General features: G+C 37.8%; 1 protein-coding gene across 2 annotated transcripts; it reads left to right on the forward strand.

The window, feature by feature from the left end:
* Nucleotides 1-392: 392 nt before the first annotated feature.
* Nucleotides 393-20,384, forward strand: smpd5 (sphingomyelin phosphodiesterase 5). Of its 2 annotated transcripts, XM_062062996.1 has the most exons (10): nt 393-661; nt 1,087-1,154; nt 1,275-1,455; nt 11,709-12,886; nt 16,551-16,626; nt 16,701-16,841; nt 16,927-17,016; nt 17,108-17,171; nt 19,707-19,866; nt 19,999-20,384. In XM_062062996.1, the coding sequence occupies exons 4-10, from the start codon at nt 11,792-11,794 to the stop codon at nt 20,089-20,091; spliced, it is 1,719 nt and encodes a 572-aa protein (XP_061918980.1). In that variant the 5' UTR covers nt 393-661; nt 1,087-1,154; nt 1,275-1,455; nt 11,709-11,791; the 3' UTR covers nt 20,092-20,384. The 2 variants fall into 2 exon arrangements, with proteins under 2 accessions (XP_061918980.1, XP_061918981.1); XM_062062997.1 differs by lacking the exons at nt 393-661; nt 1,087-1,154; nt 1,275-1,455 and adding an exon at nt 8,234-8,296.
* Nucleotides 20,385-21,742: the final 1,358 nt, after the last annotated feature.

The raw sequence follows: 21,742 nt of genomic DNA on the forward strand, positions 1-21,742 counted from the left end.
AGCTGGTCACCCAGGATGTGGGTTCAGACCAGTGATGTCATTGTGGTCTGTGCAGCCCTTCTAGGCACCTGTGATTAAGGGCTATATACATTTATTTTGATTGATGATTATAATGTTTATAAACACCAAATAAGTCACTGGACACGAGACAAAAAGACAACCTTTCAATCAGAGCCAACAAATATAGCTTACACTTTTCTTCCCCCACACATTATTTTGAACAATTGTATGTAAGAAGAGGGAACACTTTTGTTGAGATTGTTACATTATCCCATATTGATGTATTTATATATTTTTAACAGAGGCGTTTGTTATATTTTTATATTTGCCTGTTGGTATCGAATCGATATAAAAATGTATGTGTCGCCCCATAGTATCGCCATACGGTAAAGTATTGCCCAACAAGACTAACTAGCTACCGTAAAGTGTGAACTTTTGTTGTAAAGGTGACCCAGCCTTCGAAAAACTGCATTTTAATCCACCACCGAAACATTTGTATCATTTATCGTGCTAATTCATTGTTTTCTATCACTGTAAACTTGATGACATATTTGTACTCAAGAATAACTTGGGTTTGAAGGTGACTTGCCTTGTTTTTAATAGAAGTCGCAAATTCACGAGAAGCGGAAGTTAGCTTCATCAACATGACGTTTGACGTAGGGTAGGTGTTTAATCTCACCTTTTCTTTGTCTTTTTGTTGAATTACTCTTTTTTTAATGGCACACGTAGCATTGTAAGTGAGATTGAATATTTTTACCTAACACAAAGTCAACCAATGTTTGATAATACTAAATCAGAGTACAACTATTAAGCTATTTGAATAGAAATGAAACGTGTTTTAAGAGCTAGACTGCCACCTAGTGGTATTGTATGGATGTTGTTAGAATTCTTTGTACTGCATTTTGTCTAGGCACTGGAAGCACAAAAAACCCAATCTTGGTTCAAGTAGTATGTTTAACATGACATGTCTTTGTTATAATTATTAGTGTATGTATGACAGTTATGAATTAATTGTAATAGCCATTGTGAGTGGAGTTTGCATGTTCCTGTGTTTTTGAATGGTTGCATGTGTCATACCTCACACAGCTGGGATAGGCTCCGGCTCACCACGGAGGACACCTTGGACTGGTGACCAGTCAATCACAGGATACAAAGTAGGCAAACAACCACTCACAGTTGAACCACTTCCCCATCAGTGACCATAGAAATCTACTCTATGTATTTGAGACATCAAAGCCCGCCTTTTTGATTTCACATTCCATGTCTCCCTCCAGGTCTTTCTTGTCCTCACTGGTCAGGCAGTGGTGACTTTTTTTCTCCATAACCGTTTTCACCTTTGTGGACAATATCAAGGCGTTTGTCCAAGACAACATGTGACCCCTCTATATGTCCTACTGCCTGATCAATTGCTGTGGCAACCTCAGACGGAAACGTCCATGGAACTTTGTGGCATTAGTAAGCAAGTACCAGCTTTTTTTTCTGTTTGCGTTCTAACAGTGTTGGGGGAGAGACGTTTTTGTTTGATCTGAATCCTCAGATTAACAATTATCAAGATTTAAAATATGAACTCGATTGCCAACATTTTTTGTAGCAGTGGGGATGGACCAAGAAAGAATATATTACATTTTAGATAGGATTTTTAATAAAGAGGCTAATACAGGCTTGTTTTATTGCAGTTTGAGTCACTGCTGCATCAAAGGAACGGTGCAACCTCAAACATACAGTTGTATCGCCCCCTTCTCTTTGTCATCCTCCATTAACGAGCAAGTCGCCTGCAAAACAAAAAAACACACTCCACTGCGTGTGTTAACAAATCAGCCTTTGTGGAACTCTGCACGCTACTTAGTGACACGCAAAGTATTGCTACAACAAGATATGCTCAGTACGGTACAGTACATAGACTTAGACTTAGACAAACTTTAATGATCCACAAGGGAAATTGTTCAACACAGTAGCTCAGTTACAATGATGGAAAGTGTAAGGATGGAAAAAACAATGCAGGTATAAATAGACTAATATAGCGATAAAAAAATCTAACATATATACGAATATATATATATAATATGTGTACAGAATAATATATATACAGATATATTATGTCTATAACATATATACAATATATACCAGTGACCATGTACAATATTACAGTATATACAGTATATGTGACAGCAGCAGCATAAAATAGAGAGTAGATCCAGCAGGAAATAGAAAATAGACATTATAAACAAAGAGAAGTAGCTAACATGTCAGGTGTCAGGTAATAGGCACATCAAAACCAAATTAAGGAACATCAAAATAGGAGTTTGATAACGAGCAGCTGCAGCAGTGTATGCAATTTGCATCTTACGCTCTGACAACAACAAGGCAGTCAATAGCAAAGAAAATAAATGAGCTCATGCACAAATGTAAAAGCTTGTGTATTGTGAAATGACACAGATCACTTTGTTGATTTACCATGTTGACTTAAATGAAACCCCTGGAAAAAATGTTTTTTTTTGTGGGTTTTTTTAACCTTTATTTAACCAGGAAAAATCCCATTGAGATTAAAAACCTCTTTTTCAAGAGAGTCCTGGCCAAGAGGCAGCAAATTTACACATAAAATTACATTCACATTACACATTAAAATGACAGGATGGACATCAAGTAAAACAGTTACAGATAACTGAGGCTCCTTTAAATGCCCTCTGTTTAGATTTAAAAGCATTTAAGGATTAAACAATTCAGTCAGCTTCCAGTCTCTTTGTAACATGTTCCAAGCACAAGGAGCTGCATAAACAAAAGTTTTTTTCCCCCAGCTCGGTGCGAGCAACAGGTGATTGTTGGATCTCAGAGCATAAGAGTCCGTACTTCTCTGTGAAATTAATGTACAAATGTAATCGGGCAATAGTCCCAGAAGAGCCTTGTAAATAAAAGTGTACCAATGACACTGTCTCCTAGTGGACAGAGAAGGCCATCCCACCCGAGAGTACAAGTCACAGTGGTTTTTGATTGATTGATTGATTGATTGAAACTTTTATTAGTAGATTGCACAGTACAGTACATATTCCGTACAATTGACCACTAAATGGTAACACCCGAATAAGTTTTTCAACTTGTTTAAGTCGGGGTCCACGTTAATCAATTCATGGTAAAGTGAGTCACGTCTCTACAGTTTGTGATGAACATCTGAAGACAGGAACAAGTAGCATTCATATAAAAAAGATCACCAGAGAGAAGGCGCTTTTTTACACCAAAAGAAAAACATCTTGTATTATGGAAGAAAACCCCCAATGTAAGTTTTAGTTTCTTCACCAGTTTATCAATAAAAGGTTTGAAAGTGAGAGAGGCATCAATTAAAACACCAAGCTATTTATATTCATGCACCACTTCTATGACATTCCCTTCAAGAGTGGGCACTACCGTGGAGTATGAAATCAGCAGTCTTGGAGCCAGTTCATTTGGTTGTTTAATTTTGTCGGGGAGAAAAAAATTGTAATTTCAACTGGCAACTTTCTGGCTTTAAAACGTACTAAATTAAATCAAAAAAATAAATGGTGTTAGCTGTTAACAGTTTCATTTTTAGATCAAGCAGAGTGGAAAAATATTTGTAATCATTGAATTCTAAGGAAATAAATATGAAATCATGAAAAACAAACAAACTCTCCAACACACCACTAGCACTTTGTTGCACCACCTCTGACTATTATAACAGCTTGCAGTCTCTGAGGCATGGACTAAACGAGTGACAAAAGAAAATTTTTCATCAATCTTCCACCAACTTTCTGTGATTGCTGTTGTCAGATCACCTTTGCAGGTTGAAGTCTTGTCATGGACCATTTTCTTCAATTTCCACCACACTTTTTCAATTGGATTGAGATCCAGACTATTTGCAGACCATGACATTGACCTCATATATCTTTCTTCAAGGAATGTTTTTACAGTTTTTGCTCCATGGCTGGATGCATTGTCAACTTTAAAAATTATGTCATCATCCAAAAACATCCTTGAGCATTTACTATGATTGAAACCATGATTTATGTCAAACCACCAGGTGCAACAGTTAAGTGTACGCACTTCTTTCTAAGTGCAGACTAATGAACAGATTTAAATGATTCCGGTGTTAGCTTTGGAAATGAATATTTACAGGGTTAGTCCATAAATTTTACCTCAGGATTGGGAAAATTTTAATTTTGCTTGATATAAAAATTAAACTTACTGACTAATACAATTTATTTTTCCTGATTTCTTTTAGTGTTTTTTAAAGCCAGAAGGTAGCCATATCAAAAGTCTATAGTTCTGTGTCATGTCTGCTATCTGCTTTTTTTCTACAAAATTAAACAACTGAATGAACATCCCCCATGTATGCTATGCCAGGGTTTGTACATTCTGAGGTTTTGTAGTTATGCAATGTTTAAAATCCATGCACTTTTATAAATAAAGACCTTCGTCTGCCAAAGAATTAGTCGACATAACAGCAGAGAACAGTGTTGCCACTTTCTCACTATATCTTGCGAATATTCAGACAACTGACAATTTTAGATTATTTTTTTATTTTTTTACGACTGGTGACAAATCTAGCATTTTTTAGGGTTTTATTGGACACTGGAGATTCTACCATGAGTTTGATTTTTTTTTTAAACCTATTTGTTAAAGCAAATGGGGTAATAACATTTAACAACTTTAAACAAAAGACTAAAAAAACAGCCGACAATCAAGTCAGTGATTGCGCATAGAATATAAAGCACATATTGCTTGTGGCATAAAAAAGACAAAAACAAAGCAGAAAATGTGTGTTTGTATTTTTAAACATACTGTATTTGTTTTGCCTGATATGTTTTTTGCATTTTTTTTTCTCGTCTACAATTTACATAAATATTACAAGCACATACGTCATGGCCAATTATGCAAATTAGACTATGGCTTTATCCAGCTCCCTTAACAATAGTGTGGGAAAGACTGTAATATGCCCTCATTCAACATTAAAAACACAGCCCATGATTTAAAATCCCCACTAAATGAGAATTTCTTCATCCTTTACCACATTTAACGAGTTCTAATTGGCTGTTGTGTTGAAGTTATTGGCAGTGGACACAGCTGCTGCTCGGCAACAAGGAGCTGTCCCTGAACCCTGAAGAATACGTCTTTTATCGCACTTCTGATGCACTTGGACTTTGTCAACCACTTACTCTACATTATTTCTATTATTACAAAGAAAAATAAATAGCTGAGCGAAAGGAACTGATAGAAACTCTTGGATCAAAATGTTGTTGTTGCTGATTGTGTGCATTGAAGTATGTTTCTTTAGTCATTGTTGTGTTTTGTAGCATTCACTGAGCAAAGTAGCACATATCCTTCACCTGCGGGCTGTTTTCTAAAATGTAAATACTGTAACAGGACCACCCCTGGCTAAATTATACTAATACCTAAAAGGTTCATTAGCACTGAATGATTGCATTTTTTATCACAATTATAGTCAGACAAAAACACAGGAATGAGGTGTAACAATATCAATTAAATATTTAAATGATTTCCTACTATTGGCTATGATTTAAATAATTTGGGGGTTTTTTTACCCTCAAAGCTCTCCTGTGTCCAGGGACTATTTTCCCGAATTTGCAAACAATAACAAAAACGACATAAGATTATTTGATAGTAAAAAATATCGATCTAACCACTGTGTTATGAGTTGAGGATGCGTTCGTTGGCTGTCACTGTCAAATTTGCTTGACACAACATGACTTCAGGGCTAATCAATAGTATTATCTGCTCTATTGCCGGCCAAATGTATATCGTATATATGGCGCATGGGGAATACATTGTTCAATAATTAATCTTTTTAGTCAATTTTGGTGCAAATGTAACATAATTAAAACATGAATGAGCAAATATTGTACCCCAGCTCCCGCTAGGGATCGAACCCATCATGATTAGGGAAATTTACTAATATATTCTTTACAGTGACAGAGCAGGAAGAGGCTAGGAATATGTTTGTGGTAAAATGTCATATTAAGCACCTTGTCATTCATTAGTTGACAGTTTACATGCGCCTTCTCATACAAAATGAGGCTCCAAACGGATGTCAGGGCCCTACGCACAATGTGTGATCTGCGTATATGTTGAAATATTCATAAAGTGAGTTCTGCCATCATTTGCCCTGTTAAACTTTTGATACATCTTGTTAAAAATAATGTTCTATTGAGATGTGTGTACGGTGTGATCTGCATATATGCCCAAATATTCATAAAGTGAGTGCTGTCATCATTTGCCCTGTTAAACTTTTGATACATCTTGTTGAAAATAATTTTCTATTGAAATGTTTGCACTAAACCTATGTCAAGGTGACCCACTATCACACATACTTAAAGAAACGTATACGTGTCATGTTCACATTCCCACTCGCCTTGCTGATAAGTCAATTTGTCCCTTCTAATTTCTGTGAGAATGAGATATAATTTCCAAAAAGTGGTATATTATTGCTATATTATCATCTCCTCTATATGAACCTTATTACTTATCCGGTGTCAGTGTGTGTGAAAAAAGACAGATGGTTCAGATATCAGCTTGTACTTTGGAGCTAACTCTAATCACAGATTGTCCAAACTTTGTGGTTGCTTGCCAAGCATGTATACCAGGGGTGGGCAATTAATTTTTACCGGGGGCCGCATGAGCAACCCGAGCACTGCTGGAGGGCCACACTGACAATATTTCAATTAAATTTTGCTCAAATTATTTTTGATATACCGTAAGATAGATAATAATAATAATAATATTTTCATTTAACCTAACTTATCTTTATACAAAAGCAGATGGCTTTTGATGGTTTTATTTTTAACACTTTCTTACACAACACTTCCTGATGTATATTGCAATACAAAAATTTCAATTTCTGTCACTTTATCCTGCATCCTCTTTGTTGTAAAACCTTTATTTAACCAGATAAGAAAACGTTGTGAACGTAGCACGTACGCCTGTAAGGTGATTGGCGAAGAAGGAGGAAGCGTTGCTGTTGCGGAAATGAGGAGTGAGGATTGGTTTTCCTTTTGGAAAGAACGAGATAAGTTGAGCTGTGTTAGTATAGCATGCTCAATAAAAGTTTAAAAAGTGCATCAGACTTGGTGTGCATTTCTTCTGGACGCTACAATTGATGTCAGAAGTGGGATGAAATGCCTCCCAGTTCGCCTTGCCATCAAACCTGGGAGTCTTCATTGAGGGCGGAATTCCCCCGTGGCAAGCAGCGTGGCTGCACCTGTAAACGCTCTCTCTCTCTCTCTCTCTCTCTCTCTCTCTCTCTCTCTCTCTCTCTCTCTCTCTCTCTCTCTCTCTCTCTCTCTCTCTCTCTCTCTCTCTCTCTCTCTTTCTCTCTCTCTCTCTCTCTCTTTGCTGCGAGCTCCTCACGTGGCACGTACCTCCCGATGACGTAGCACACAAGCAGCGCAGTATGCGCAAAGTTTTACTTCTGCCACCAATTGTAGCGTCCAGAAGAAGTGCACATCAAGTCTGACGCTCTTTTTAAACTTTTATTGAGCAAGCTATACTAACACAGCTCAACATATCTCGTTCCTTCCACACGCACGTCTCCTCACTCCTCATTTACGCAACTCAAGAAGACAACATCTACTTCAGCAGGTCGTTACACTATATTCTTTAAACACAGCAACCTGTGTACCACAAATAAGCACACGGCTTTACCTTTACTTGTCTTGTTGAAAACACGCCATTCGTCATCAACTTTTCTCTTTTTAGCGTTTCGGGGATAACCGGGCATCACTTGTCGCTGTGCGCCTTCCCTCACAGGACATACGCACATATAACACTTTTCAAAATAAAAGCAGCACAGTTGTATTGCACGCACGACAAAGATGTTTTTTTAAATGTATTTTGTAATTTGAGATTGCCGCTGCACGCACGAGCATACGTCCACACGGAAGTAATACAAATAACGCTTTTCAAAACAAAAGCAGCACCGTTGTATTGCACACTCGAAATAGATGCTTTTTAAAATTTATTTTGTAATTTATAATTGGCCTCACGCGGGCCGGACAGGGACGTACAAAGGGCCGGATGCGGCCCGCGGGCCGCACAATGCCCAGGTCTGATGTATACGAACAGTGAAACAGAATGAATTGCATAAAATGTTACATTAAATAGTTTTGGAAATAATATTCTATTGAGGTAGTATTATACAGAATGATTTGGTAAATTTATATTAAAGCTGAGCTGCTTTGTTTTGTGTGACGTCATACAAGTGGGTCACATGACAGACCGTGACGTCAAACGGATTAGGCTGGCTTAATATTATTGAAAGACAGAGGAAATGGTAAGAGTTTATTTGGACTCCTTGACTCGTTTTTTGGTGTTTTTAAGATGTAGTTTAATTATTTAACGTGTGTTGTGACTACATGTTAAACTGTGACGTAAATATGTTTGCAACTTTAATGAGTTATCCCCGGATTCTTTGCTGTTTGAGTTAGCTAGCTATGCGATGCTATATTGACATAACAATACAATAATAACTATATACTGTACGTGGGCATTATTAATGTTATAATGACCAGCATACGGTCACATATACAGTGCGTGTTATAAGAGTGTGTTTTATATTCGTTGTGAACATTGCTAGCTTAGCATGCCAACACACTGGCGATGACGTAAGTCATTGGTCAACAAGCACCTTCAATGAGGATGTCATCAATTGTTCGAAAAAGCTCTTCATATTCGTGTTGCTACAATGATATAATACAGTATATAATATAGTTTCCTATGTGTTTTTTATCTTCAAAATGATGAATGAACGCTAGATGTTCGGTCAGGGAATATGCAATTTACTTCCTGGTTGGTAGTTTGAACATTCCGCCCTCAGTCCAGCTGACTCATTTTAAAGACAACATCAACAACACTAAAATGATAGTTATCCTCTTTATGAAGCATGTCTTTTTTGTGTGACTCATTATGTTCTTTTAAAACATCTTATGAATTGTCTCTCATTTTTCAAAATATTGAAGAATGATCTGGGACAGCTTTTATAAAGTCATATTCATAAGACAACTAATACAAATATAGAGCAACCGTTTTAAAATCAGTGCAGCTTTAGTATTTATGTTTGTAGTGTATTTTAATTAGAATTGTACGCAATGCTTCCAGTCGAGGGCAGCACGGTAGTACAGGGGTTAGTGCATGTGCCTCACAATACGAAGGTCCTGGGTTCGATCCTGGGCTCGGGATCTTTCTGTGTGGAGTTTGCATGTTGACTGCGTGGGTTGCGTCCGGGTACTCCGGCTTCCTCCCACCTCCAAAGGGAATAGGTTGATTGGCAACACTAAATTGGCCCTACTGTGTGAATGTTGTCTGTCTATCTGTGTTGGCCCTGCGATGAGGTGGCGACTTGTCCAGGGTGTACCCCGACTTCCGCCCGAATGCAGCTGAGATAGGCTCCAGCACCCCCCGCAACCCCAAAAAGACACAAGCGGTAGAAAATGGATAGATGGGTGGGCTTCCCATTGGACTGCAGTCTATTTCATGGCAGCGGTGGGTTGCTTGCACAAGACATAGCCGCCCGGAAGTGCTTTTTAATGTCGGGAGTCCGCAAATTTCTCTTCAACACGTTTTTTTTTTCTTTTTTTTTTTTTTTAAAGAGTATCTTAAGGTGTCTGATTACTCATTAAATACATTGCGAAGTTAGCAATACCTAATCCTCCTGCTTATTCTCTGGCAGACCAGCTGCGTTTTAATGTGTTTATGAGCGAGCGTGAACGGGTAGCACTAGATCAATTCGCGGCAGTCAAAATGTCTTAGTGGCAAATCATGAATTTGTCTGAAACACTGGTATGACTTGACTTCAGGGGTAATCAATTTAGTAAGACTTGAAATACAGTATGACACTATACATAGTGCAATCGTTTAGTGTGCAATATGTATTATTTATTATACATTTTTAGTTGTTTTATTAAGTTGTACTTTTGTTAGTGTATGTAAAAATCTGCAGTGCAATCACATAATTTCCCCATTGTGGGATAAATAAAGTTGATACTATCATATCCTACTAGGGCTGTTCCGAATCGCAAGTCTTATATATTACGATTCTGAATCTATTAAACATTTTCAAGAATCAATTTAAAAATACACTACCGTTCAAAAGTTTGGGGTCACCCAAACAATTTTGTGGAATAGCCTTAATTTCTAAGAACAAGAATAGACTGTCGAGTTTTAGATGAAAGTTCTCTTTTTCTGGCCACTTTGAGCGTTTAATTGACCCCACAAATGTGATGCTCCAGAAACTCAATCTGCTCAAAGGAAGGTCAGTTTTGTAGCTTCTGTAACGAGCTAAACTGTTTTCAGATGTGTGAACATGATTGCACAAGGGTTTTCTAATCATCAATTAGCCTTCTGAGCCAATGAGCAAATACATTGTACCATTAGAACACTGGAGTGATAGTTGCTGGAAATGGGCCTCTATACACCTATGTAGATATTGCACCAAAAACCAGACATTTGCAGCTAGAATAGTCATTTACCACATTAGCAATGTATAGAGTGTATTTCTTTAAAGTTAAGACTAGTTTAAAGTTATCTTCATTGAAAAGTACAGTGCTTTTCCTTCAAAAATAAGGACATTTCAATGTGACCCCAAACTTTTGAACGGTAGTGTATATATTTTACAGGCCATCTGCACGCTTACTCACTGCACGTATACAGCCAAGAGGAGCTTTTTTTTCAACCTGTTTTGTTAATGCTTTTTTATAATTTAGATAAATATTTTGCAAGAATTGGGTCAATTCGAGATTGCTGTTAAACCGAGAATCGATTCTGAAAAGCATCGTCACCATTCAAATTGGAATTGAACCGTGAGTTGTTGAAAAATTCACATCCCAAGACAATACTTTAAAACGTATAATTGGCTATACTGTTAAGTAGTCAGTGTACAGCTGTAGAGCAGTACAAACTGTCCTCCGTGGTGTCCGTCACGTAGATCGCCGCAGTGGACGGAGTCAGGACGGCGGCGGCACTCGGACTCGTTCTCCTTGCTGCACCACTGAAAATGACTAAAAAAAACAATTATTGTTTAAATAGATTGGGACGCAAGTGATTATAAAAATGATTGTGTCTTTCTATGTTAAAACATGTCATTGGTAGTGTCATGGCCTGGGGCTGCATGAGTGGAGGGATACGTGGACTACAAAATGTACTGTGACTGAAACACACAATTAGCTGCTAGCCGCTTGTCAGCCGGAGACCAAAAAAGAATATTGTCTGTCAACAACCGGCATTAAAATACATAGATCGGCAATGGACAATCACATACTTTTTTACGAAAATCATCCGATATGAATCGGCACATCGCTAATCTAAATCCATAAACTAGAACACAGCATCAGAAGGATGGTTTTTAATAGTGAAGTTGCAACATCATCATTCTTGAATATACCTTGTAGCGTATCCCACCTTTTTCCTGTTAGAATACATATCTTATCTGTTCATGCACTTGAAGGTGTGACAGTTTATTTTTTACTGCACTCTTTTCCAGCATTACATATATTTGTTATTGTGTTTTTCTTTTCGCCTCTTCTGTAAGCTAATGAAACACATTGGTATGAGTTTGTGCTACATTCTGTATTTGTCTTCTGTAAATCAGTGAATGTCAGTGCATGTGCAGACATGAAGCCCCCGTCATTCTTGTAAATCCACATTGTGAAGTGGTGTTGTAACGTGCAGCTTGTTTTTCCTGTTTCCAGTCCCGAGTGGGGTCCACGAAGGATAGCCCAGGAATGAAGCGACACCTGATTTCTGGTTTAGTTTAGACAAAGTGTCCCGTGGCATGGCCCTGGAGACGTCCCCATTTCCCAACCGGTGTGCTGCCGGCGTCCATGCGGCGGGATGGGTGTTGATTCTACCTTGCTTCTGGTTTCTTGACCGCCTCATCGCCGTGTGCAAGTCGACCACCCTGGAGCAGACGCACAGACAAGAGGAGGAATGCTACCTCCACCCCCTCAAGGTCGTCTTCGGCTCTATCACCTTTTTTATTCTGTTTCTCTTGACGGCGCCCGTAGCCTTGCTGGGTTTTCTACTGTGGGCGCCGCTGCAAGCGTGGCGCAGACCCTTCTGCTACCACCGAGAGGCGACGTCGCTGCAGTGTGAGACCCACAGTGGCTTTGAGCTAGAAGGAAAGGCATCGTTTGGCTTTGCATCAGCCAACTTGTGTCTTCTCCCCGACAGCCTCGCTCGCTTTAATAACCTGGGACACACTCAGCGCAGGGCTCTTGCTATTGGCGAGTGCATAGCGCAGGGCGTGGGCCGTCCCAACATCCGCATCTTTATCGACTCCCCCAGCAGCTGCAGTACTCTTAGCCCCTCCAACAGTATTGTCCCCGCGCTTAATTCCTCCTCATGTAGTGCCACAGACAGACAGACTCCGCCCCCCGAGAGTGATGTATTTGGAGTAAAGGCCTGCAACGGAGCAGTTTATGTACCTTGTGGAGATACAAAGGAGCCGTCTGCTGAGTTACCATCCATCCAGCACAACTCCAACCACAACGCTAACCAGCAGGGGCCAACAGGTCAGCGCAGGGCACCCCGCGCTTTACTCTCCCAGGGTCTTGGCCAACAGGGTGACGTGCCCTGGGAAGTGTCGACGTTGTTTCCTGCCAATGTGGACATTCTCTGCTTAGAGGAGGTGTTCGATAAAAGGGCCGCACAAAAGCTCACCTGTACGCTGAGTCCTTTTTTTGGGCACATACTCTACGACATTGGAGTATACGCCTGCCAACCACCGTGCAGCTGTTCCACTTTCAAGTTCTTCAATAGCGGCCTCTTCCTTGCCAGCCGATTTCCCATCCAGGAAGCTGAGTACCACTGCTTTCCGAACAGCCGAGGGGAAGATGCGCTGGCTGCCAAGGGCCTCCTTGCCGCTAAGGTACGATTTTACCGAAAGCATCTTTTGTTAACTTTAGTCGGAGAAGTCACAGGATTATTTATCCACACTATTCTGGGCCTGTGGTTGGTATTCGTATTATAAAAACTAGGGATGTCTGATAATGGCTTTTTGCCGATATCCGATATTGTCCAAATCTTAATTACAGATACCGATATCAACCGATACTGATATATACAGTCGTGGAATTAACACATTATTATGCCTAATTTGGACAACCAGGTATGGTGAAGATAAGGTCCTTTTTAAAAAAAAAAATTAATCAAATAAAATAAGATAAATAAATTAAAAACATTTTCTTGAATAAAAAAGAAAGTAAAACAATATAAAAACAGTTACATAGAAACTAGTAATTAATGAAAATTAGTAAAATTAACTGTTAAAGGTTAGTACTATTAGTGGACCAGCAGCACACACAATCATGTGTGCTTACGGACTGTATCCCTTGCAGACTGTATTGATATATATTGATATATAATGTAGGAACCAGAATATTAATAACAGAAAGAAACAACCCTTTTGTGTGAATGAGTGTAAATGGGGGAGGGAGGTTTTTTGGGTTGGTGCACTGATTGTAAGTGTATCTTGTCTTTTTTATGTTGATTTAATAAAAATACAAATAAATAAAAAACAATACCGATAATTAAAAAAACGATACCGATAATTACCGATATTACATTTTAAAGCATTTATCGGCCGATAATATATTTATCGGACATCTCTAATAAAGACATGATCCCACAGGAGATAATAGAATTACCCTGAAAACGCAATTTAAAACGCTGTATAAATAACCGCCTGCTGATTTTTAAGATCATTTACACGTCATTGTCTTATGCCACTATATTAGTGAACAGATATCAACCAAGTCAGCTGTGTTCATCTTACTGTATTCTTATTCTTCCTAATATTGGGTAGATACCACAGTGGTTAGAGCCATAGTTTTTACGATCCAAAATACTTATTTATTTATTTTTTGATTGCTTACAAACTTTGTCTGATTAGAATTGTGATAAATAAAAAATGTGATCATGTAATGATTTGGGAAATGTGGAGTATCCGCATTGGTATGACCAATACTGCCCCTGTAACCACTTGGTATTGGATCGATAACCACATTTGTTGTATCACCCAAAACTAATGTAAAGTATCCAAACAGATATAATAAGTGCTTACTATATTGTTACAGAAGTGTAGTTAGAACCATGTTATAACTGAAAGTAACCAGATATTAACAGTAAATTAGTAAGTAGATTGATTAAATAGTTTTAAGAAGTAATACAACCGGAAATCAGGCAATATGTTACTGCATACGTCAGATGCCAAATTAGGAGCCTTTGTAACCCGTTCTGAAATGGTTCTATTATCATTTACATACCAACTATATTGTGATATATTTCGTTATCGCAGGAGGCTGCAATATATATCACAATATAGATATTAGGCCATATTGCTCATCTCTTATACTACTATATATATTTTTACTAACAAACTACAGTAATCCCTTATTTATCACTGTTAATTGGTTCGGACATGACCGTGCTAAATGAATTTCTGCGAAGTAGAAATTATTAATTGTTAAAGTTAAAGTTAAAGTACCAATGATTGTCACACACACTAGGTGTGGTGAAATTTGTCTTCTGCATTTGACCCATCCCCTTGGGGAGCAGTGGGCAGCAGCGGCGTTTAATCAAATGTTTTCATAGCTACAGCATATACAAGTGTTTATGACCTTCTAAATGCATTTTCTAACACTATGAGAGCCTTCTCGACATGAAATAACACCCTTTAGTAACCTTTACACTCACATAAGAGGATGTGGCAGGCTAGATCTGGCCCCCGAGCCTTGAGTTTGACACCTGTGAACTATATAGACAGTTTCATTATGATGTGTTTTGTTAGCAAGTGTGAACATGCCAAATACAAAAAAAGAAAAAAAACAACCTCTAAAGTCATATGTGTCGGTCCAAATGTATTTGTGGCGGGCCGCCAGAGTTAAATGAATGTATGGAAAACACTTGATATCTTGTCCTTGCATCATAGGTGACACAACTAATTAGTGTAACATCTATAATACATCTCAATAGTTTTTGTTTTAAAATGTGCTCAATGCCCAAAAATTATTGGGACTTACCTCTGAATTTATTGATAATCTTATTCATCTCACCATATGAAATACAACTTATTTCACTAATTATTATTTATTTATTTTAATGTTATTATTTATGGAGTATATTGGGAATAAATTGAGAACAGGAAGTGAACGAAAATGTTAGCAATTGGTATGTAATGGAAAAGGGGTAGGATTAAATAAACTCTGCTTTTTTTTTAATGTCCTGTCCAGCTTCTCAGGCAAATCATATAGTTGATGTAGATGCCCATATCGGCTGTTCAGATGTACTTTACAAAAGAGAAGTGTAGGATACTTCTCTTGTTGCCTTATTTGTATATGACTTTATTAAATGTATTTATATTATCAGGAGGGGATAGAAAGAGAAAAAAAGGAAGACAGAGTGGGGAATTGTGGGGACAAGAAGGGGATTAGACAGAAAGACAAAAACAACAACAGCAAACACAACAACAACAACAATAGAGCAACATCAGCAAATACGACATGTACAAATATGATGGTAAAAGTAATAGCAAATAAGCAGTTAGCGAAAATAAAAAATAATACAGAAATGACAATGAGCATTATTACACTAAAAATGGAGCAATACAAATACCAATAGAAATAGCGCTATTGATAATGAACAATACCAATACTTTACCTTTATTATCAACAATACAGTTGTTCAAATGCAACAATACATATACGTAATGATAACTTGAGATACGAAAGAATGCAGAAAAATGGGGGGGAAGAAAGAGAAGCAACCTACATTAACCTTGTAGATTGTTATATTAACAATAGGTTAAGCTTTGTCAGAGTGCCATTTTCTAACACTATGAGAGCCCTCTCGACATGAAATAACACCCTTTAGTAACCTTTACACTCACATAAGAGGATATGGCGGGCTAGATCTGGCCCCCGAGCCTTGAGTTTGACACCTGTGAACTATATAGACAGTTTCATTATGATGAGTTTTGTTAGCAAGTGTGAACATGCCAAATACAAAAAAAGAAAAAAACAACCTCTAAAGTCATATGTGTCGGTCCAAATGTATTTGTGGCGGGCCGCCAGAGTTAAATTAATGTATGGAAAACACTTGATATCTTGTCCTTGCATCATAGGTGACACAACTAATTAGTGTAACATCTATAATACATCTCAATAGTTAATTTTTGTTTTAGAATGTGCTCAATGCCCAAAAAATTATTGGGACTTACCTCTGAACTTATTGATAATCTTATTTATCTCACCATATGAAATACAACTTATTTCACTAATTATTATTTATTTATTTTAATGTTATTATTTATGGAGTATATTGGGAATAAATTGAAAACAGGAAGTGAACGAAAATGTTAGCAATTGCTATGTAATGGAAAAGGGGTAGGATTAAATAAGCTCTGCTTCTTCCTACTCCTTTTTGAACATGTTGATAAGAGGAACTGGAAATTGTGATGTATCACGTTGCAACTGTATGCATGTTTGAAATAAACTCAAACCAACACCAATACAATCTAACATTTGTATCCTTAGGTGGTGATCGGGAAGAACCAGAAGCAGAAGAAAGTAGTTGGTTATTTTAACTGTGTACACCTCCATGCACCAGAAGGTACATTTTCATCATCACTGAACTGCAACAGAAATCAACACAAGCGAGACGTGCTGAGAGTCTTTATGAATCAGGTGAAGGAGAGATCCGCTGTGAGCAGTTAAACATGGTCACCAAGTGGATCGGGGACTTCCAAGCAGCCAACAGGCAGTCCGACGAGGAAGTGGCTTTTGATGTACTCTGTGGCGACTTTAACTTTGACAACTGCTCACCAGGTAGGTGTTTGTCTCCTTGCGCAATTTATTCTCCATTTCCGCCCCCCAAATGATCCACTTGAGTGTAGTTTTTCTGTCTTTCTAGATGACACTTTGGAACAGAACCACTGTCTCTTTGAGGAATACAAAGACCCTTGCAGGGCAGGACCAGGGAAAGAAAAGCCCTGGGTCATTGGTGCGTACATTTAACTATTTTAGTACGGTATTATGAGAGCATGGAAGAAGCAACTGTATTCTATTGCTTTATTGTAATTCTTGTGTTACAGGTACTCTACTAGAGCAGCCGACACTGTATGATGAGTGTGTAAACACTCCAGAAAACCTACAAAGGTACAATTAAATTGTTCACTCTCTGAATATCAATAAGATGGTACCTCGGTTTTCATACGCCCCACTTCTCGTATGATTTGGTTTTCGTACAACCAACTATTACATGTAAAAAGCTGGTAGGGATGTAACGATAAACAGTATTATTGGCAACCACGGTAAAACTCTTGACAGTTAATATTACTGTTTTAAATTAAAATTATCAGAAAACTGATTGATACAGTAACTGCACTTTTATAAACTCACAAACTGATCCTAGCTTAAATGCTAACATTAAAACAAGAGATATGAACATCTTTCCCCATTAAGAAAAGACATGCCCCAATCTAAACTTATATAAACACATTGGTGTTTGAGCAACTAAGATACTCAAATTTCTACATTGAATTGACAAGCTGTGCTCTCTTAGAACAGAATGATCGTTCTATACTCTGAGGAATACGAGACAAAATGTTTTTAAGGTGCGTTCAAGGACCGCTGAACAAAGTAGGATGCCACCACGCCCGCCAGAAATAATATATAATTATAACACATTTTATTTGTTTTGTACTTTCCATGTAAATAAATCTAAAAGTGCTCCAATATTTAAAACAATAAAAGCTTAGCCATTTAAAAGATAAAATACTAAGACTAAAACACTATTAGTGAAGCATAAGAAACACAAAACATGCAAAATAGTGGCTTTTCTAGCAGTGTATCATCTATTTGTTTGAGTTATTTCCAAAAAATAAATAACTCGGTCAAAAGATTTTAGTGTGTATAAGTATGTTTTGAGCACATTAAAAAATACCGCAATAATGATGGTATCCATGATAATTTTAGTCAGGATAACTGTGATATGAATTAATAAATAAATAAATCACTACGAACTAGTTTAGCTTTTTTGCGTGCAATGTCTCTATGCTTTTTTTTTATTGAGTACGACCAGAAAATAACTCAATATGAGACCAAAGAAAGTAGCAAATGCAAGCACAGAAGTTGAACACACTATTTAAAGGCCTACTGAAATGATTTATTTTTATTTAAACGGGAATAGCAGATCCATTCTATGTGTCATACTTGATCATTTCGCGATATTGCCATATTTTTGCTGAAAGGATTTAGTAGAGAAAATCGACGATAAAGTTTGCAACTTTTGCTCGCTGATAAAAAAAAGCCTTGCCTGTACCGGAAGTAGCGTGACGTCACAGGAGCTAGTATTCCTCACAATTCCCCATTGTTTACAATGGAGCGAGAGAGATTCGGACCGAGAAAGTGATGATTACCCCATTAATTTGAGCGAGGATGAAAGATTCGTAGATGAGGAACGTTACAGTGAAGGACTTGAGAGACAGTGATGGACGTATCTTTTTTCACTCTGACCGTAACTTAGGTACAAGCTGGCTCATTGGATTCCACACTCTCCTTTTTTTATTGTGCATCACGGATTTGTATTTTAAACCACCTCGGATACTATATCCTCTTGAAAATGAGAGTCGAGAACGCGAAATGGACATTCAGTGCCTTTTATCTCCACAACAATACATCGGCGAAATGCTTTAGCTACGAGCTAACGTGATAGCATCGTGCTTTAACTGCATATAGAAACAAAAAAATAAACCCCTGACCGGAAGGATAGATAGAAAATCAACAATACTATTAAACCGTGGACATGTAAATACACGGTTAATGCTTTCCAGGCTGGCGAAGGTTAACAATGCTGTGCTAACGACGCCATTGAAGCTAACTTAGCAACGGGACCTCACAGAGCTATGCTAAAAACATTAGCTCTCCACCTACGCCAGCCAGCCCTCATCTACTCATCAACACCCGTGCTCACCTGCGTTCCAGCGATCGGCAGAAGGACGAAGGACTTCACCCGATGCGTTTGGCGGCCCGGAGACGTAGGAAGTCAAGGTGAGGTCGGCGGCTAGCGCGGCTAGCGCTCCAACAATGTCCTCCTGGTTGTGTTGCTGTAGTCCGCTGCTAATACACCGATCCCACCTACAACTGTCTTCTTTGCAGCCTTCATTGTTCATTAAACAAATTGCAAAAGATGTCCAGAATACTGTGGAATTATGAAATGAAAACAGAGCTTTTTGTATAGGATTCTACGGGTACCATAACTTCCGTTACTCTGACTTCGTCACGCGCATACGTCTTTATACCGCAACGTTTCAGCCGGATATTTCCCGGGAAGTTTTAAATGTCACTTTATAAGTTAACCCGGCCGTATTGGCATGTGTTGCAATGTTAAGATTTCATCATTGATATATAAACTATCAGACTGCGTGGTCGGTAGTAGTGAGTTTCAGTAGGCCTTTAATTCGAGAAATAACTCCAATAACCATTTTCTGAACCTAAAACTAATAATTCTCTATAAAATTATTTATATTTTTGGGTGTCAGGAGCGAATCAATTAGATTGACATGATTTCTTAATGGGGAAAAAAAATATTTATTTTTTGTCTGACATTGTGGAACTGATTACTAATGCAAACCGAGGTACCAAAATGCCAACCAAAATCCTTCCTTTGTCTAATTCTGTGTTTTCGTGCAGAACTTTAGAGAGTGAGATGCTCAGAAAGAGTTACATCTCCCCTCCCGTTCCTGGCACAGGCTCACCATTGGTTTACCCTGAAACTGACCAGCCCTGGATTGGTCGCAGGATTGATTATATCCTTTTCCGGGAAAAGTCCATCTCAAAGCACTGCCAAACAGTAAGTCGATTCACTTAGCGTTTTTTTCTTTTCTTAAACCAGTCAATTGAAGTAACAATACTTGGTGATAGCACATTTGCATGTTGTCATGAAACAGGTGACTATTATAAAGTGTGAACTTTCTCCTTATAGGAAGTGGAAGAGGTATCGTTTATAACCCAGCTGGCTGGCCTGACAGACCATATCCCTGTGGGTTTAAGACTACATGTAACAATGGACTCCTGATGGCGTTAGAACACCATGTCATGTTCAGAAAAGGGAACAAAATGTACAAATGTACATTGCTGAAAAGCCATAATAATTTGATGTTTACATATTTTGATTAGAGAATTATTGCTGATGCACTCACACATCAAACGTATGTGAAACATCTCAGGTGGTATTAATAATATATAATATATGGGTTTGTCTGGGTATGCGATGTATCTAATGTTGTACATTAAGGCTTTTTCTAGATTTTGTACATGCACTGTTTTTATAATTCACTACAGGAATAAACATACAAAAATTTTTTACAATGCCATTCTCTTTTGCTAAAGTTAACACTTACAAAGCACATTTAAATGCATGAATTATTCTTAATGAGGCTGAATTACCCCCACAAAATCCTGGTTTCTACTCCTATTTGTGCCATCCATCCATTTTCTATACTGCTTGTCCTCATTCAGTCAAGCTGGAGTCTATCCCAGCTAACTTCTGGTCACCAGTCAATCACAGGGCTATGGAGGTTAATTTGTGCCTTTCTTTGGACACTGAATTTATTATAACTGATTTTTTTGCATTTGAATTTTGAGAACTTAATTTTTTTACATCAACTAAAGCTGACAATTTATTTGAATAAAAATTTGTGGGCAAAATTTGTGTTTAAAAATTCAGTATGTAAATTTCCATGTTTAAAAATTATGTGTTAAAAAAATGACTGTAAAAAAATTCAGTGTAGAAAAAATTATATGTGAAAAATTCAGTGCTGACCTATGAACAGTGGCTTTTTACATCAACTTATGCAGACAATTTATTAGAATAAAAAATGATGGGCAAAATTTGTGTTTGAAAATTCAGTGTAAAAAGTCAGTGTATAAAAAATTTAGTGTAAAAAAAAAAAGAAATGTGTAAAAATTCAGTACTGAAATATTTGGACGGCGTGGCGAAGTTGGTAGAGTGGCTGTGCCAGCAATCGGAGTGTTGCTGGTTACTGGGGTTCAATTCCCACCTTCTACCTTCCTAGTCACGTCCGTTGTGTCCTTGGGCAAGACACTTCACCCTTTGCCTCTGATGGCTGCTGGTTAGCGCCTTGCATGGCAGCTCCCGCCATCAGTGTGTGAATGTGTGTGTGAATGGGTAAATGTGGAAATACTGTCAAAGCGCTTTGAGTACCTTGAAGGTAGAAAAGCGCTATACAAGTATAACCCCCCATTTATCATTTATTTATTTGTTGCTTCAAGACTCACGGTAAATTAAAACTGAAGCTCCCGATCCTCTCAGAACGAGCCAATGAGGAGCTTCAGTCTTAATTTATATATTTATATATATATATGTACTGTATATAAACACTTCTTCAACAAAACATAATTTTTGTACACACAAATTGTGCTCACGGACCAGAGGTAAAAGATGAATGGATGGATGGATGGAAATTGTCATAATTTTATGTAAAAAACTAAATCAGTTTACACAAAAATCAGTTACATAAATTAACCTCCATACAGGGCACATAAAGACTAAACCATTCTTATCTTTGCCAAGCAGTGAGGAAAACAGAAAATATGCAAAGTCTACATACAGATATTTTCATTGTGATATAAGACCAAAACTGACGTGCTGTACCTCCCTTAATACCTATATTTATTTTAGAAGCAACGCAATTCTGGGGGCATAT

This window comes from Entelurus aequoreus, linkage group LG11 (genome assembly GCF_033978785.1).
Source record: "Entelurus aequoreus isolate RoL-2023_Sb linkage group LG11, RoL_Eaeq_v1.1, whole genome shotgun sequence".
NCBI lineage: Eukaryota > Metazoa > Chordata > Actinopteri > Syngnathiformes > Syngnathidae > Entelurus > Entelurus aequoreus.

What these genes read in the sequence shown, in the direction of transcription:
- smpd5 (XM_062062996.1), top strand. Translation starts at nt 11,792, where the DNA reads ATGGCCCTGGAGACGTCCCCATTTCCCAACCGGTGTGCTGCCGGCGTC. An exon ending in AGGGCCTCCTTGCCGCTAAG is followed by an intron (nt 12,887 to 16,550) that starts GTACGATTTTAC and finishes TTGTATCCTTAG; the next exon opens with GTGGTGATCGGGAAGAACCA. An exon ending in ACACCTCCATGCACCAGAAG is followed by an intron (nt 16,627 to 16,700) that starts GTACATTTTCAT and finishes TTTATGAATCAG; the next exon opens with GTGAAGGAGAGATCCGCTGT.